This window comes from Myxocyprinus asiaticus, chromosome 18, assembly GCF_019703515.2.
Source record: "Myxocyprinus asiaticus isolate MX2 ecotype Aquarium Trade chromosome 18, UBuf_Myxa_2, whole genome shotgun sequence".
NCBI classification, from domain to species: Eukaryota; Metazoa; Chordata; class Actinopteri; order Cypriniformes; family Catostomidae; genus Myxocyprinus; species Myxocyprinus asiaticus.
Window position 1 is genome coordinate 27,566,192 of NC_059361.1, and position 17,374 is coordinate 27,583,565.

A 17,374-nucleotide genomic window follows, 5' to 3' on the forward strand; every position below is an offset into this window, starting at 1 on the left:
GTCAAGCCAAATCACTGCATCACCTGTTAGGGCACATGGCATAAAAAATGGTATTACTTTAGATGCGTGATATGTGTACAGTCCTCCAAAGCCCTGGCAAGTTGAGCAGCTCCAACATCAGTGAGGCCCCCACTGATAAATCTGTAATAAAGAGACATAATTAAACCAAAGCATTTAGAAAAAAATACACTGTAAAGTAAAACAATGACAGAATGCATAATCAACACATTGGAAACTGGTTGGATGAAATACTGTAAGACTATAAAGAACTCACTCTAATCGCCGTAAGGCCTGGAGTTTGGACAGGATACCACACAAAGCCTCTGCAAACTTGTCATCATATTTCCGGCTACGGAAACTTGAAAGAAATATACAGTACGTAAGGTTGCCACTTTTGAAATGATATAGGACACTCTCTCTTCAGACGGTCCCTTACCACACCCTCCACAGATTTAGCACACTGTGAGGACTTTTTCAGACGGTCCCTTACCCACCGTATAGGCAACATTTCCAACGGATAACAAGGTTAAATCAACGATCTTGAACGATTTCGCCGTAATGACATCGGACCGGCTTGAATACAGGACAAATCTATTATCTAATATTTTACAGGACAGGTGGCCACCCTAACAGTACATGAAAAATACATCTACATGACCAGGGTCAGTGGTCACTCTATCAAAACTACAAAATATTAAACATTTAAACTGTTTTCATCAATTTCATTGATTACTGTTAGAACTTCCAGGTGGATTCCGATTTAGTGTCAATTTACAATATCAAAGCACCAGCAAATAATTTTATATCCCTACTGTGAAAAACAGCTTAAACAAGCCTAAGATGATCAGCTGGTCTTCCAGTCTGCCCAAGCCGGCCTGTTTTGATGGTCTTACAGGGATTTCGGCCACTTATTAGCCAGTCAGCTTACCAAAACCAGCTGGCTAGCAGCTAAACCAGCAAAATACCAGCTTGGCCAAGCTGGGAGACCAACTAGACCAGATTAAACCAGCTATGTCCAGAAAACCAGCTTAGACTGGTTTATAATGTTGTTGTTTTTTCCAGCTGGGATATAAGAAATGTGTAAATAATTTGTTGTAAATCATAAAAGAGGTGAAGGTGAATCTTATGGAAACTCACATGAGGTGATCCACATTCTTGAAACAAGGGAGGATTTCCAAACAATCCAGGTCAATGGAGCAGCCACCAAAGTCCAGACATACAGTCTGATCTGCAGCTGCTGTTACAAATGCCAAGGCCTCCATGTCAACAGCACTGAGTCTGATATTGCGCAGTTCGAAGCGAGGTCTCGAACCAATAGCCCTTGCCAGTTTAGCATCTTGTGTCTCTTGAGCACATCGGCACAGCTCTACTATTTTGGGGCCCGTCTGACTGGCATTTCCTGCTAAAGCAAACAAAATGCCTCGGACTGCAGCTTGGCGCACCTGTACCCAAGTTCTGACTTCCTCTGTCCCTTTCAGCTGGACCAGACAGGAGGTGCAGGCCTCAGCCGCAAGCCCACACACATAAAGATGGAGGGAGTCGGTAAAGACAGATTTTGGATCTATTTTGGTGGTCCAGCGGGTTTTCAAGTTTAGCTTCTTCTTAAGATGACTCTCTGTGATGCTTTGGCTGGTCATGAGATGGAGAGCAGCGAGGAACTCCTGCATAGTGAGGTGCATGAAGGTGAAACCATATCCTGAAGATCCATCCTCACATGTCAGATTCACACGAGACAGGATCCCAGTTCTGACGCCAAAATCCTGAAGCTCTGTCGAAACTTCTGCAGCCGTGAAAACGATGCAGCTTCCCTCCAATCCTTTAAGGGCCAGCTGGCTCATCTCAGCAATTTTAGTTCTGTATCTCTGCATCAAAGATGCGCTAGACATCCCCTCCCCATTGAAGCGGCTGAGAAAGGCAAATAAGATCTGAATGTAGATTTGGGTTAAGGACACGGGTAGCTGTAGACTAGCATGAGTTCCAGAAATGGAGAACATATAATCCACACAAACACAGCAGATATGACAGAGTCCAGGCACATGAGACATGGAAAGGAGGTGATGACTGTCCATCAACAAATTTACAGCCTTTTCTTTAAATTCATCTCCCTTTTCATGGAAGTACTGCTCAGTGTATTCCTTCACACCCAAACGGTCAAACCCTATCAGCTCACAAGTTATGAAACCATGACTCCCAAACATGTCTGTCACATCTCGTGGCCTACAGGTGACCAGCACAGTGCAGTTTGGGAGGATTTTACGATTGCACAGTGCAGAGAGGAGATCTGTCACTGGAAGTGGTTTGTATGTGTCAATAATACCATCAAGCTTTTTCGGATCCGTAAGCTTGGCTCGAAACTCATCATACCCATCAAATATGAAGCAGACCTTCTCAGGATTGGAGAGGATGAAAGAAAACACTGCTTCGCTCTGATCCTCAGCTTCCTCACATGGAGGGTAGAAGAGAAATATCAGTTCTTTCAAGGACAGGTTTCGTGATATGAGGTTGAGCTGCCGGAACTCCAGCAGAAACAGCAAGTCAATGGATGAGAAAGAGTCTTCAGCCCAGCTATGACCAAGGCAGTGCACCAACAGGGTCTTACCAGACCCAGCCTGACCCAACAGCATGAAAACTTTGCCAGTGGTTTTCAAAAGAGACCCCACTGAAACTTTATGCTCAAATGAAGCATCTTCTCCTTCCTGGTTGCCTAAAGAGGCTTGAGGCTGGGTGGTTCTGTCTTTTCCTCGTAGAGGGTGCCTATGTTTTAAATATACCCATGTCTCATTCAGACGGATATCTTTCACCACAGCCTGTGTCACAGTCTCGTGTTTTTGCAGTAGCATGGATTTCAGAGCATCTTTGTAACTCTGTAAATAATCTAGGTTAGAAAAGAACATTGTAATTGCAACTTTAAACCAGTTTATTCAGGGAATAAAACTTATAGGTATGTAAGTTTGTCATGATATATGTCAGTTACTACTGTGCAAATATGCTTTAGGAGAGAATGAGCAAGACTTTGGCCTCTTTTATAAAAAGATCTGATTATTTGGTTCATCATTTGATTTGTCATTCAATCAACTAAAAAACAACTTGCAATGCATATGTATGATAATATTGCCAATCGCCAGGTTGCAACAGATTAAAGAGATGGTTCACCCAAAAATTACAATTCTCTCATCATTTACTTCTGCTGAATACAAATAAAGATTTCTAGAAGAATATCTCATCTCTGTAGGTCCATACAAAGAAAGTGAATGGTGGCCAGAACTTTAAAGCTGCAAAAAGCATATGAAGGCAGCGTAAAAGTAATCCATATGACTCCAGTGGTTAAATCTATATCTTCAGAAGTGATATGATAGGTGTGAACGAGAAACAGATAAATATTTAAGTCCTTTTTTCTATAAAACACCACTTTCTCTTCCACATTCTTCATACATATTGCCACCTACTGGGCAGGGAGGAGAATTTCTGGTAAAAAAGGACTTATATATTGATCTGTTTCTTACGGAGCCCCTTAGAGGACAGGGTGGGAATTGTTTTTTTTTTCTGAAAACGTTTTGCGTGCCCTCCCAATAAGTTTTGAGTTCCCTCAAAATAGTTTGCTTTCTCTCGCAATAAGTTAAGTGTTCCCTTGCAATAAATTTACCAGTTTTACAACAGTCACCATATTAGTCACCATATTTTAACCATGATATTCGTTGTGAAACCATAGTGACAATACAGGAACACGAAAACTATGATAATAAAAATCATAATTTTGTGGTTAGTATTGTTTTATTATACAGATACCACAGTTTAATTAGGTAATTATGGTTAGACTGTAGAAACCTTAGTTTTGGTGGAAATCATGGTTTTACTATGAAACCATGACTGTTGTAGTCTAACCATGTTTTTATTTTTTTGGCAGAAACCTACTATAGTAATATTGTAGTAGCCTAACTATGAAAATTAACCATGTTTTTTGGCGGAAACCATGGTTTAACTATGGATTAACCAAGGTTAATATTGTGGTTACTATGGTTTTAACGTGGTTTTTGTGGTAAAACCATAATAGCCACAAAATAATGATTTTATTACCATAGTTTTAGTTTTCCTGTATTATTACTAAAAAATCAAGGTTAAAATATGGTTGCTGTAAAACCATGTAAAACCATGGTAAATTTATTGTGAGGGAATGCAAAACTATTGCGAGGCCACGCATAACTTATTGCGAGAAAACGCAATAAATTTACTCACCCACACCTATCATATTGCTTTAGAAGATATGGATTTCATATGCTGTTTGTGAAAAGACACTTTGTGGTTTTGAATACAGCAAAAGTTTCTCTTTTGATTAGTTCTAGTTTCATGCAATGCTACAGGTACACTGAAAATTCTTTGCAACAGACTGTTACAATAGATCTTCCTGAATTTTGTATAAAAAATATAATAGATTTTGATATAAAAACTTTATTTATTGAATTAAGTCAAATTACGCAGAAAACATGTTTTTTATTTTGACATTTCGCTCATTGTCAAGATTATTAGAACACAACAAGATCACATAAAATCGTTGAGAGAAACAGCACTCTACTATTCAAGTTAAAGTAAATTTAAGTGTTAGGTTGCTCAGAGCAGTTAATGGTATCTTTCACAATTAGTCAAAATTCGAAACTGCTGGGTGTGCACCTTTAAGAATAAAAACATACCTAGCCGTGGACGTTTCACATTACGTGTTGGTGAAGAATTGTCTGTGTCACCTGAATGATTAAAGTTTGTTCCTTCAAAGCATAGAAAACAAAACAAATATTATTTAAATATTGACAACTCAGAATTCAGTAACATTCATACAATTCTAGTAAATACCCATAAACATGCTTGGTCTCTCTTTTAACATCAAGATTGTACTTTCATTTTTACTTCAAAGAATATTTTGTCACAAATGTGAGCCAAAAATTAAATTGAAATAAAAATAAATGGAAAACTATAAAATATGAACTGATATGCAAAGGTATAATATATATTACACAACAAATTCACAATAGCTTTGATATAATAATGTAAAAATGTGTACAGCATGTGGGGTAAAGGGCTGTAATTTAACTAAAACATCTACAACATGACTTACCAGATGCATATCCTGCTATGGATAGCAGTGTGGTTTCCAGAGGAAAGGGAATGTTTTCACAGTACTCATATACATTTTGAAGAAACTCTTCACATATAATACGATCTGAATTCTTGAAGTAATTTACAATGCCTGAGACACGGTCTCTAATTTTGGTCAGTGACCGTAGTTGGTGCTGTGTCCTAGGGTCCACTAAGGAAAAAATATGATCCAGAACTTTGCTGTTCTGTTCACACAACAAGTCCACCATTGCACTGGACTCCTGGGCCACCAGTTCCTGGATGCCCCCCTGCCAGTCCACCATTTCCATTCTCATCCATTAGCTGGGGGAAAATCCATTTCATTTAACAGTTGGGACAAGAAACAAGAAACTGCTTTATTTGGGTCTGTGGAACTTGCATCACAAAACTTATTTACCACAAAAGGTGTTCAGAGTAAATCTGTATATCCACATATGGCATTGCACAGTATATCAGTGCATGTAGGCTACACTGTAAACCATAATGCTCAGAATAATTAATTGTTTTGAGTAGGGAAAAATTTAATCATACAAATGAGTATTTAGAACTTTCTCTTTGAGTTCACAAAACTTACACATTTTAAGTAATCTGAATAGTTTAATGTTTTGAGTTTAATGAACTTGTCTCTTTAAATTTACAGGAACTTAAATTTAACTGAAACTGGGGAGGGGATTTTTATTCTCCAGCATGCTTTACATGGCACTGGACAGGGAGAGTAAACATTAAAATTAAGTGTTGTATAGTGTGTCTTTGTGCAAGATGAATGTAACGGGAGATACTTGTTAGTGTTTAATGTTTTGTTGTATTGTTTAGAAGAATTTCTGTCATGTTAAAGTTTTGGGGGGGTTACCATTACGGTGAATAGTGGATCTTGAGATTAGCTTGAGAACAGGTACATAATTTGACAGTTATACAATATGTTGATATACTTGTTCAACAACTGCTAATGCTAATCAAAGCATGGTTAATCCAATTAACATGTATTCACTATGCTAACGTTTGCTGTACTAGTTTGTTCTAGCTAGTACAAGCTAAATAGGTTCTCTCTACTTGACATATTTATATTGAGCTTACATAGTGATCATAAATTAAGTACCATTAAAATGCACGAGTTAGCTTACTCAACATTTCAAGTTAAAAAAAAAAAGAACACGCATTAGTACAAAATCTGATAGGTCTTCTTGCTTAAACTTGTAATTTATTAACTTAAAAAATGTGATGTAACTGATTACCTCAGTTTTATTTAGTTCTGCTAACTTATTCGGGTTTACAGTGTAGTCTAACTGCAAAGACTTTGTCTGGGACGCCAACTGAGGGGTTTGTGTACACACGTGCATGTGCATTACTACAATCAGTTCAATACAATGAAATACTTTAATAATATAAAAAGTCATATACTATCTTAGTCCTTTAAATAATAAAATGAATGTATTACTCTTTACCTCGTCAACACTATCACTTCAGTTTGTCCAAAAGATAAACTGGTGCAATGTGTTCATTGTATGCCACACATAGGCATGGTAAATGATTGTTCAGTAGTTATTTGGGGTTTAAGGATCTGAGCATACACTAACATTATCCCTGATATTTCAAAGAAACATTGTCCAGTTATTTTTTTTAAAACACCTCATGCCCAGTAGTGACATGTAGGAAACGATCATCACTGTAGTCAGTGAAACAAGCTGTGTAGTAGCATACAAAACTTATGTATAACATAATATAAATGCATCTTTTTAAAAAAAAAAAAAAAAAAAAAAACTCAAAAGCTGCAGTTAATGAGTTCGCAGTATGTTTTTAACTATTATAATGCCGCCAGAACTCACCTCCGGTGTCATAGCGCATCGGCCCAGTTTTTCGGGAGAAAACGAAACTATCTCTCCAGTCTCGTGTCGATTTATTTTATATGCGCAGTAAATACGGATCCCATCCTGCTGACCCCGTCATGACACCGACGTTTGGCGCGGTTAAATAACTCGATAATTATTTTCAGTTTCTTACAGAGCTGAATCTACATTTAATCGATTACGGACATTGCGGTTGCACGGTTATGATGTATTTGTACTAGCTCTCAACCAATATGCCACTTTAATATTCATTTAACAAATAGCCTAAGAGATAAACACAGTGAATTGGGAGGTCCATTATTTTTATTCCAGTGGTTACAAATTGGTGTTTTAGCTACATTAGATGTACATTTGGGCAACCGATACTTTATTATTATTATTATTATTTTTAATAATGCATAAACATCAGGATGTTTAGCAGTAGCTTACATCAACATTTAATAAATATATATTTCATGTTAATTAAAACTGCCTCTAGGTTATATTAGATAAAAGATTTACTTCAAAAACTTTAAATCGTGTCAATTTTGTTCAGTAAAGCTAATGTTTATTTCTTAGGACAGGGTCACATGAGGACATGAGTGAAATAACACACAGTCTGTGCCACTACACACTAGCACCACATAGTGGCAAAATGAAATCACTGCATCACCTTTCTTTTCTTACAGTCCCTCTAGTCTGATTAAAACAACTAGTTGAACTTGGTAAATACCACTTTCTTTCTAAATTTGTTTAGAAACTCACCTTGGCTAAAGGTTTGGAAAAATAAACGTTGGAAAATATAGAGTAAACACTGCCACTCATGTACAACATTTCTGCAGTACATAAGGAGAATACAGGTTTAACTAGAGAAACCTGCCACACAAGTTGAATGACACAAGGAAATGTTTAATAATGATAACGCAACCTTTACATTTGATTATGGGTTTTATGAGGTCATATTACCAAAGGACATCTAAATAAAACACAATGGGAGTGATTAACACTTTAATATTTGCACAATTTTAAAAACTAATATCACAAAAAAGATAAACATCAAACTTGATCAACACAAAAACTTTTCATACAAGCCGGATACAAAGTCATTCATATTTTCATTTCAATGTGATTGGTGCTTGTCTGTATGTGTGTATTTTTGTGAGGAAGAGAATGGAAGCCGGATAGTGAACAAAGGACTGTCAATCCAGTGTTTTTCTGAGGAATTCCACAAGTAAATGGTGAGGAAAGCCAAAATCCAGCTGCACTATGACATACCCCTGCACATGCAAAATTAAGAAATATAAGAACAATGTACAGTAACAGGTTTCAGAACAAGTCCCATAAAGACTGCTGAACTCATTTTTTCAGACACTAAAAATTCATACAAACATTCAGTGGCCCCCCAAAAAAGTATTTTTACATTTAAGCCATACTTAAAAATGCATGTAATAAAATATCAAACTAATACAATTTATTTTAAAGATAGCAAACACTTTTTTTTTTAAGCAAAGCATTGGTTTCAAATGACAAAATAATAGATATATTGTCCACAATTATGACAAAAAAGTATTTGGACACTTTCTGATGGACGTTAGTGGAACATGTCTATAGTTAATGTGCTGAACTACACCTGTGGTTACTCTGCTACAATTTGAGGGCAACTGACCTCATACAGTACTGTGCAAGTCTCAGGCACATACAGTGCATCCGGAAAGTATTCACAGCGCTTCACTTTTTCCACATTTTGTTGTGTTACAGACTTATTCCAAAATGGATTAAATTCATTATTTTCCTCAAAATTCTACAAACAATACCCCATAATGACAATGTGAAAGAAGTTTGTTTGAAATCTCTGCAAATTTATTACATTTAAAAAATAAAAAAGGAAAAAAAACACAAGTATTCACAGCCTTTGCTCAATACTTTGTTGAAGCACCTTTGGCACCAATTACAGCCAAGTCTTTTTGAGTATGATGCTACAAGCTTGGCACACCTATTTTTGGGCAGTTTCTCCCATTCTTCTTTGCAGGACCTCTCAAGCTCCATTAGGTTGGATGGAGAGCGTCGGTTCATTTTCAGATCTCTCCAGAGATGTTCAATCGGGTTCAAGTCTGGGCTCTGGCTGGGCCACTCAAGGACATTCACAGAGTTGTCCCGTAGCCACTCCTTTGTTATCTTGGCTGTATGCTTAGGATCGTTGTCCTGTTGGAAGATGAACCTTCGCCCCAGTCTGAGGTCCAGAGCACTCTGGAGCAGGTTTTCATCAAGGATGTCTCTGTACACTGCTGCATTCATCTTTCCCTCGATCCTGACTAGTCTCCCAGTACCTGCCACTGAAAAACATCCCCACAGCATGATGCTGCCACCACCATGCTTCACTGTAGGGATGGTATTGGCCAGGTGATGAGTGGTGCCTGGTTTCCTCCAGACATGACACTTGCCATTCAGGCCAAAGAGTTCAATCTTTGTTTCTCATGGTCTGAGAGTCCTTCAGGTGCCTTTTGGCAAACTCCAGGCAGGCTGTCATGTGCCTTTTACTAAGGAGTGGCTTCCATCTGGCCACTCTACCATACAGGCCTGATTGGTGGAGTGCTGCAGAGATGGTTGTTCTTCTGGAAGGTTCTCCTCTCTCCACAGAGAAACGTTGGAGCTCTGTCAGAGTGACCATCGGGTTCTTGGTCACCTCCCTGAGTAAGGCCCTTCTCCCCCGATCACTCAGTTTGGCCAGGCGGCCAGCTCTAGGAAGAGTCCTGGTGGTTCCAAACTTCTTCCATTTATGGATGATGGAGACCACTGTACTCATTGGGACCTTCAATGCTGCAGACATTTTTCTGTACCCTTCCCCAGATCTGTGCCTCGATACAATCCTGTCTCGGAGGTCTACAGACAATTCCTTGGACTTCATGGCTTGGTTTGTGCTCTGACATGTGCTGTTAACTGTGAGACCTTATATAGACAGGTGTGTGCCTTTCCAGATCATGTCCAATCAACTGAATTTACCACAGGTGGACTCCAATCAAGTTGTAGAAACATCTCAAGGATGATCAGTGGAAACAGGATGCACCTGAGCTCAATTTTGAGTGTCATGGCAAAGGCTGTGAATACTTATGTACATGTGATTTTGTTCGTTTTTTATTTTTAATACATTTGCAAAGATTTCAAACAAACTTCTTTCACGTTGTCATTATGGGGTATTGTTTGTAGAATTCTGAGGAAAATAATGAATTTAATCCATTTTGGAATAAGGCTGTAACATAACAAAATGTGGAAAAAGTGAAGCGCTGTGAATACTTTCCGGATGCACTGTACATACAAAACATTTGTCTTAAGATGGTTATTTTTATCTTCAGCTTTAGTGTGTCAATAGAAAATATAAATTTTAGACTCCCAAACTTTACTTTTGCAAATAGAAAAGATTAGAATAGAAGAACAGGGAGCCCTGCAACAGATGACATGGCTCCCACAAAGCCCCCACTGAACATTGTGTCAGTCTGGGATTACATAAAGAGACAGAAGCAATTGAGACAGCCTAAATAGATAGAAGAAGCTTGGAACATCCTATCTGCCAACAACCAAGAAGAACGGTGTCCAGGTGTACCTACTGTAGGAGAATTGGTGCTGGTTTTTATGTCTACTGGACTTTGTATGACATTAATTGATAAATGAAAACTATTTATGACATTATTTTTGAAGAAATCCTACCTATGCAACATTTTTCACTTTTGCACAGTACTGTACATATATCCACTAAAAATCAAACTGAGATCATCGTTTGCTTGCAAATCCCTCTTGGTTTGATATTTTGTCTGTAATGCAATGACATTTGGACATTTTGTCCAAACAAGTGTCTAAATACATTTAGAGGCCACATTAGGCCTATTAAATACACAGTTGAACCCATTTTTAAATAATGCATCACTATATCATATGATTTGTGAGATTATTACAGATTATAGATCTTGACATACATCCAGACATTACATGCTAGAATAATATACTCACGTCTTGAGGTACAACTTCAGGATTGATGATGTCAAAGAGATAAAGCCCCTGTTCATCCATCAAAGCAGTTAACTCTGGCTCCAGATCTAAGGGGAGAGAACAGTTGTGATGAAGATACAAATTTACTTGCACACTACTTGATTATGGTGGTCACACTTACATGATATGACTTTGGGTATGCCCATCTTTTCCACAGCCTCCTGTAGATAAGCTTTCAAGCTCTCCTCTATCTTTAATGACAGTTATACAATATATCGGTATAATAGTCAAATAGATTTTTTAAATATGTATGGAGTGACTATTTGGAGCACCTGCCACACAGCGCAGCTATTTGCACTCTAATAGTCTGGTGGAAACACTGAAATTGAAGACAAACTGCACCCCCTGGTGTTGCTGCAGTGGTGTAGCAGGTGAAGACAGTGAAGGTGTGCTTTATGGGCGACCCGGGTTCTAATCTGCCTTTTGTCCCACTTTTTCCCATCCTATTTCCAGTCTCCAATCTTAATATTTCCTTTAATACTACTTGTAATAATAAATTAAAAGTAATATAAAGGCTTATTACCTTGCAGTGATTTGGTCATGATGAAGGTCAGGGAGTTGAGAGAATGGTTTGATCCAGGTAAAATTAGCCATGGTTTTACTATAGTATTATTGTAGTAACCATGTTTTTGGTGAAAGCCATAGTTTTAATGAAATTAACAATGGTGTTACTACAGTAATTTGGTGTTATTACAGCAACCATTTTAAATTTTGTGGTTACTATGATTTTACTACAAAATACCATGGTGATACTATGGTTACTGTAGTAAAATCATGGTTAATTTTTGTAATGTTAGGTTTAGGGGTAAGGGTTGGTTGTAGGGTGTCTGTGGGACTCTTAATAAACACAATAAACATGCTAAAGTGATGCCCCTATTCTGTATTTTAGCAATTAATTAGAGGTGTAAATAGCATCTAAAACTATTTGCACTTAGTGCAAAGAAGATCCTTTTTGTGGCTATTAAGTGCAAATAGCCTCTGCCAAAAATGTAAAAAGACATTTAATTTATTCTCACCTCACTGGCTCCTTCTGATGTTGAGACTTTTGTTATATGAATGCTATCAAAGGCACAAAACAGTAAAGAAAACTTTAGCATGGACACAGAGCTGAATTCACCATGAAATTTTGTAGAATGAAACTTTTTTCACTAAAATGGTAAACATAATACACAAAAACTAACAGCTCTCCAGTGGCCTTCAGAATGAGTTTCTTCTCCACATATGAGACTCTAACAACAACTGTTACATCCTGTAAGGACAAAAACCAGTGAACACTGTAAATGTACTTAAATCATTATCTGTCTGTCTATCTGTCTATCTATCTATCATCTTTTTAATAAAAAAAAACGCTGGTTCAATTTGTACTTTCATGGCTCAAAGGAAATGTGCTGTTGGCTTACTGTCTCAAAATAGAGTGTTGGTTTCTCTTGATTGGCCAGCAAGAGTTCCACCCCAGCCACAGCTCTGACAGATGTGCCCTGTGTGGTGGTCCAGAGGTGCGGAACTGACACACTCCTTGCCTTTAACACTGGACCCTCAGAGGACAGCCACTAATGAGAATATAAAATATCATATCAGTCACACAAACATACAGGTGCTGCCCTTGTTTAAAGTGACAGCTGCTATGCTTCAAATGGAAAACATTTATTTGCATGTTCCTATGACAGTAACTACTGAAATTTCCTCCCATGTGTACGGTTCTTACACTCATATCTGCATTATGCGTTTTAGTACCTTGCTCAACAATTCAGGCCTAGGTGAGGATAGCTCTGTCTGAAACAGATCCTAAAAAAATATGAACACAAGTGATTAAGCTTTACATTTCATAGCTTACAGTGAGTTATATAACACTACAGTAAGCAAAGGCTGTGGCATTGTTCATACATGAGCAGTAATAGGCAAATTAACATTTGGTTATGTATACTGCTATCATATAAATACAAAAGAGTTTTAATCTCCCAAGCATGATAATATTATTAAAATATTATAATCCACTAAAACTTCACAGATTGTTCATTGACATGTTGTACTTCCCAAGGGTTGGTAAGAGTTATGTCATACCGTGAGTTCTGTTCCAGGAATGTTGCGAATAAATCGTCCATCAAGGTATGCAGCACTCATAAGTGGCCCGAGAACCCCATCAGAGAGCCAGAAATAAAGCATGCGGTTCTCGGACAGTTGGGAGGGGTTAAACACAGAGGAATTGATGACTGATGCCTCATTATTGTAATTAACCAGACCCTGATTATCATAGGAACAACAGTAGCCAGTTTGAGAACAACAAATCTCTCCTGCAACATCAGTATAGTAGTTTATATGGGAAATGGGGGGGGGGGGGGAGTGTTTGAAACACAAGAAGACACAAAAATATCTTACCTTATGGTATGACTCTATATAATTAGATTTGATGATAGGGGAAGAGGTCAAAGAGATGTCCACCCTGATGTTCCCATCACTTATAAATTGTTCTGTTCAGATGAAGAGGAATTAATAAAGACCATACAACACACAACCAGAAATCCACATGAGGCTGCTACATAAAGGGATGCTACAGTATGAGGGTTCTCTGCATTTACTTGCCCTTACCTGCTTGCTCTTGTATGAAGTCTGCAAGTATGTTGGCCACATTGTTTATTTCCTTACAGATCTGTTAGTGAGAAGAAAAAGCTAGATCACTCAAATAAACAGAGGTAATAGCTACTAATGCAGTATTAAGAAACATCTGTATCAGAATCAGTGTTCTTTTTCAGCACTGTGAAAAGTGAGAGAGCAACAGAATATTGAATAGCACACTCACCTGTGACTTGACTACTAGCTTCACTGTGAAAGTCACAATATCTGTGAACATTCGTTTCAGCCACCCAGGCCTGCACACAGTCAAAATGAGAGTCATGTAAATGACACTTTTACATGCAGTACATGCAGTAAAGAAGTTGTGGTGAAAAAAAAAAAAAAAAAAAGTCATCCTGGCATCCAGGGATTGCTTTCAGTCATAGGCAAAGACATTTGACTTCTACATAGACATAAATTCTGTGGATTGAAGTGTAAAAAAAGATCCTTTTAACTTCTCAGGCCACTTCTGGTGTGTGTCAGAAATGTGAAAGGTTAGACTCACGCTCTGTCTCCCTGCAGAAGCAGCTTCAGTTTGTGAAAGGTGAGGTAACAGTTTGAAGTGTCTGCAGCCACTTTGCCCTTTCCACAGTCTGACACATAAACACACACACACACACACACACACACATCTCTCTTTCAGACAATAACTAAAAAAAGCTAATTACAATTCAATACATGTAGAAAGAAATAAGAAATGTAAGTCAAACTGGGCTATTTGAACTCACATAGTTTTGAATTGATGACGAGGTCAATTTGTGAATCTATTTCAAAATCAACTGTCTGTCCAACGCTGATTCTGTGTAAGAAAAAAAATACAGTAAATCTAAGAGAATACATTGTCTGGAATATAAATGCATGTAATCTGAGTAGGCCATTATTGCAGGCCAACCTGAAGAAATCTCATATAAATTCATACAATGTAAACAAAACACCATAGTTTTACGAAACATTAATGGGGCAAAACCCCATCTGTGTTATCACAGAAATCTGATCCTGATATGTGGTAATAAATAGAAGTACTCACAGCCAGCTGCCATATCTGTACTTGATGGTCCCCTTGAATACAGCAGACACATTTGAAATGTAGATCCCTATTCCTTCATTCTCCTTCAGCTCAAACTCACTCTTTCCAATCGAAAGGTTGTGGATCTCTAAACTAAAAATGTGGGAAACAAGAGTGCCATAATACAGGTTGTAACATGCTATTGTAACCGACAGTGCTGGGTAGTAACGGATTACATGTGATCATGATTACATAATTGGATCACAAAAATAAAGTAATTGTAATTAGATTAAATTATAAAATACTAGTAATCAGATTAGAGTTACTTTTTTATGGATTAAATAAATACATCTAATCAGGCCAGTAAATTGTTCATAATAATTTACATAAATATTTGTTTTTTCTTTCTAAATCAGCCTAACGCTGATATACGTTTGGTAAGTCTTCAAATCGTTTTGTTAGTAATAAATAATGGAATATATTTCTTCCTCTTTGTATTTTTATTCTACTCGAAGTCACGTGACATCAAATAAACAAGTTTTAAATAAGAAGTAATCTGAAAGTAATTAGATTACATCACCTACAACATCTAATCCAAGAGATTACATCAACGATTACACTTTTAGTCAAGTAATTTGTTATCAGTAATGTGCCCAGCACTGGTAACAGAAAATAATAAGCAAACACATTCTGGGTTCATGTTAGTTCACTTACTTATTGAATCCATATTCCACCGTCCCTATGAAGCCCATTGATTTTTCTCCCTTTATACTGGGATATCTGGCATGTTGAAAAGCGGCCTGTATAACTTTTGTAGTCTTCTCATTCACTGTGGAGTCAATGCAGGAACATATTTATTCTCTAGCCTCAAGTAACCTTTTCTGGTCATTTTCCTTTTCACCATTTTAATCACCTTTTAGTTTTTTGCAGTTCACTTAAATAGTCCAGTGGTGTGATAAATTAATTTTTAAGACTACAAATGTTCCATGCTGCAGGGAAAAAAGGTAAAACTTCTTTTAGTTGAAGGTGCTGCCACTGCTAGTCATATAACTTCTCAAAGACTTTCCATTAAAACAAGTGAGACCATATAATTTCTTGTCCACCAAGTGTCGCAATTTGTATTCAGTTCTGTCATACTTATTATCATAATTAATGCTCAATATTGCTTGGGGAGAGTGGGGCAAGGGAACAAGGTGATGGACCTTGTCAGGTTTTTGGTGTCCAGTCTCCAGATTTTTCTTTTAACTCTTTAAGTCTGAGTCTTGATATACAGAAACAGCTTCGAAAATGTGGCATTTAAATAGTCTTTTTGAAATTCCCGCCTTTTGCAAGCACATTCCTATGTTGTGTGCCATCACGCTAACTTTTGCTTCTTTGACGCGAATTAGTCTCAAAAAACGATAAATGGCTGTTTTAACGTCTTTTAAACAAACATTAAGCTATTCGTGAGAACATTTAATGAAGGTTGGACCACTGGTGAGGACTAGAACCTACACACATGACATACACCTCACAAATGGCTTTCAGATTAACTGAACAAATGTCAAAGTGTCTCTCTTTCACTTACCTCTTACTGTTTTCTTAAAATTCACCTTTGTATACAGTTGCTTTTTGAAAATATGTAGATAGAATAATTCAGTACAGGAAATCTCAGTCCCACAGAAATTAACTATATTGTTTATGCAGTTATTTCACCATTTCGATCTTAAAATAGACTGAAAGACTTTAAAATTAAATGCTTATATTAAAAACACTACAGACTTCTATTATTGTGATGCTTGGTCTTGACTATACACCAAGGCCATGTTGTATTCTTTCCTTTGTAACATTTTTATTCTTCACATATGCACTCCATTTGCACAGTGAATTAATCCTGCTTCAAATATATTTATAATGCCTATAGATTATAATAAAGCAATGAGAGTACTTACATACTACAGCAGCAGGATAGGTAAGCCTGCACACTGCTCCTGTAAACTTGTAGGCAGAGGAAGGATCCAGACAAGAACAACTTATTCTGACCAGACTAAGGACCAGGAGCAATGCTACACTCCTCCCCATCTCAACAGAGTCTGAATGAATACAGATGAGCCCCTGTTTTAATGCTGTAACTGATATTAGGGCTTCTCTTTTACTGGAGCTCTGTTCTCATTTAGCCAATGTCTGAGGAGGAGGGACATATTAGAGGTAGCCCCAGACGAAGAGGGGGCGGACAGGGCCTGTAATGTCCGAGTTGCAATGTTCCTCTTTTGGAGAATGGAAGAGAACATGCATCTGCCCCAGAGGTCGACTAGCATATGCTGTTCATTTGTTATTTTAGTGCAGAGAACATTTAGTGAGGGGTGTTTTCTGAACATTCTGCTCCACAAATCAAATAAGAGATATGGTCTTGGACAAAGTGGACAAGGCAAGGCCAAAGTCCATGCAGGAGACCATGCGAGTGAGTTTAAGCTTATAGTTAGAACTGAAGAAAGTTCTGGAAATTGCCAGTGAACTCTAAAAAGGGACAGTTATGCAGAATAATAGAAATTCATCTGGACATCATCAGCAGAGTGCACAGGAAGTGGAAAGGAACATGTTGTTGTCTAGTGACATACAGACAAGTTTTGATGTTTATCAGCTTGGGCAGTGGTAGCCTCTGGTTGAAAAGCTAAAGAAAACAAATTAAAATTAATAGGCCTAATATGAATGTTACTCATCACCTAAATAGAATGCAACTTACTGTAGTACACTTCTATCTTTACTACATTACATTAAAAGACTCTCAAAG

At 37.5% G+C, this 17,374-nt stretch overlaps 2 protein-coding genes across 11 annotated transcripts in view; both read right to left on the minus strand.

Annotated features, from left to right (window-relative positions):
- Nucleotides 1–7,085, minus strand: part of LOC127455987 (copine-2-like) — a 74,304-nt gene extending 67,219 nt beyond the window's left edge. For all 10 annotated transcript variants that reach the window (XM_051724231.1, XM_051724235.1, XM_051724229.1 and 7 more), the window contains exons 1-6: nt 6,948–7,085; nt 5,105–5,427; nt 4,686–4,757; nt 1,138–2,875; nt 275–358; nt 58–141 (exon numbers count right to left, since the gene is read on the minus strand). In XM_051724231.1, the coding sequence (XP_051580191.1) occupies nt 58–141; nt 275–358; nt 1,138–2,875; nt 4,686–4,757; nt 5,105–5,420 (2,294 nt within the window). In that variant the 5' untranslated portion in view covers nt 5,421–5,427; nt 6,948–7,085. The remainder of the gene's footprint in view (nt 1–57; nt 142–274; nt 359–1,137; nt 2,876–4,685; nt 4,758–5,104; nt 5,428–6,947) is intronic.
- A 755-nt stretch (nt 7,086–7,840) lies between these two features.
- On the minus strand, nt 7,841–16,776 carry cetp (cholesteryl ester transfer protein, plasma). Its single transcript, XM_051724834.1, has 16 exons — nt 16,536–16,776; nt 15,319–15,433; nt 14,626–14,757; nt 14,327–14,397; nt 14,104–14,191; nt 13,786–13,855; nt 13,575–13,635; nt 13,365–13,456; nt 13,050–13,229; nt 12,723–12,773; nt 12,389–12,538; nt 12,170–12,237; nt 12,005–12,047; nt 11,110–11,179; nt 10,950–11,035; nt 7,841–8,224 (listed from the first exon to the last, which is right to left on the minus strand). Exons 1-16 carry the CDS (start codon nt 16,663–16,665, stop codon nt 8,147–8,149), a joined length of 1,485 nt encoding a protein of 494 aa, XP_051580794.1. The 5' UTR covers nt 16,666–16,776; the 3' UTR covers nt 7,841–8,146.
- Nucleotides 16,777–17,374: the final 598 nt, after the last annotated feature.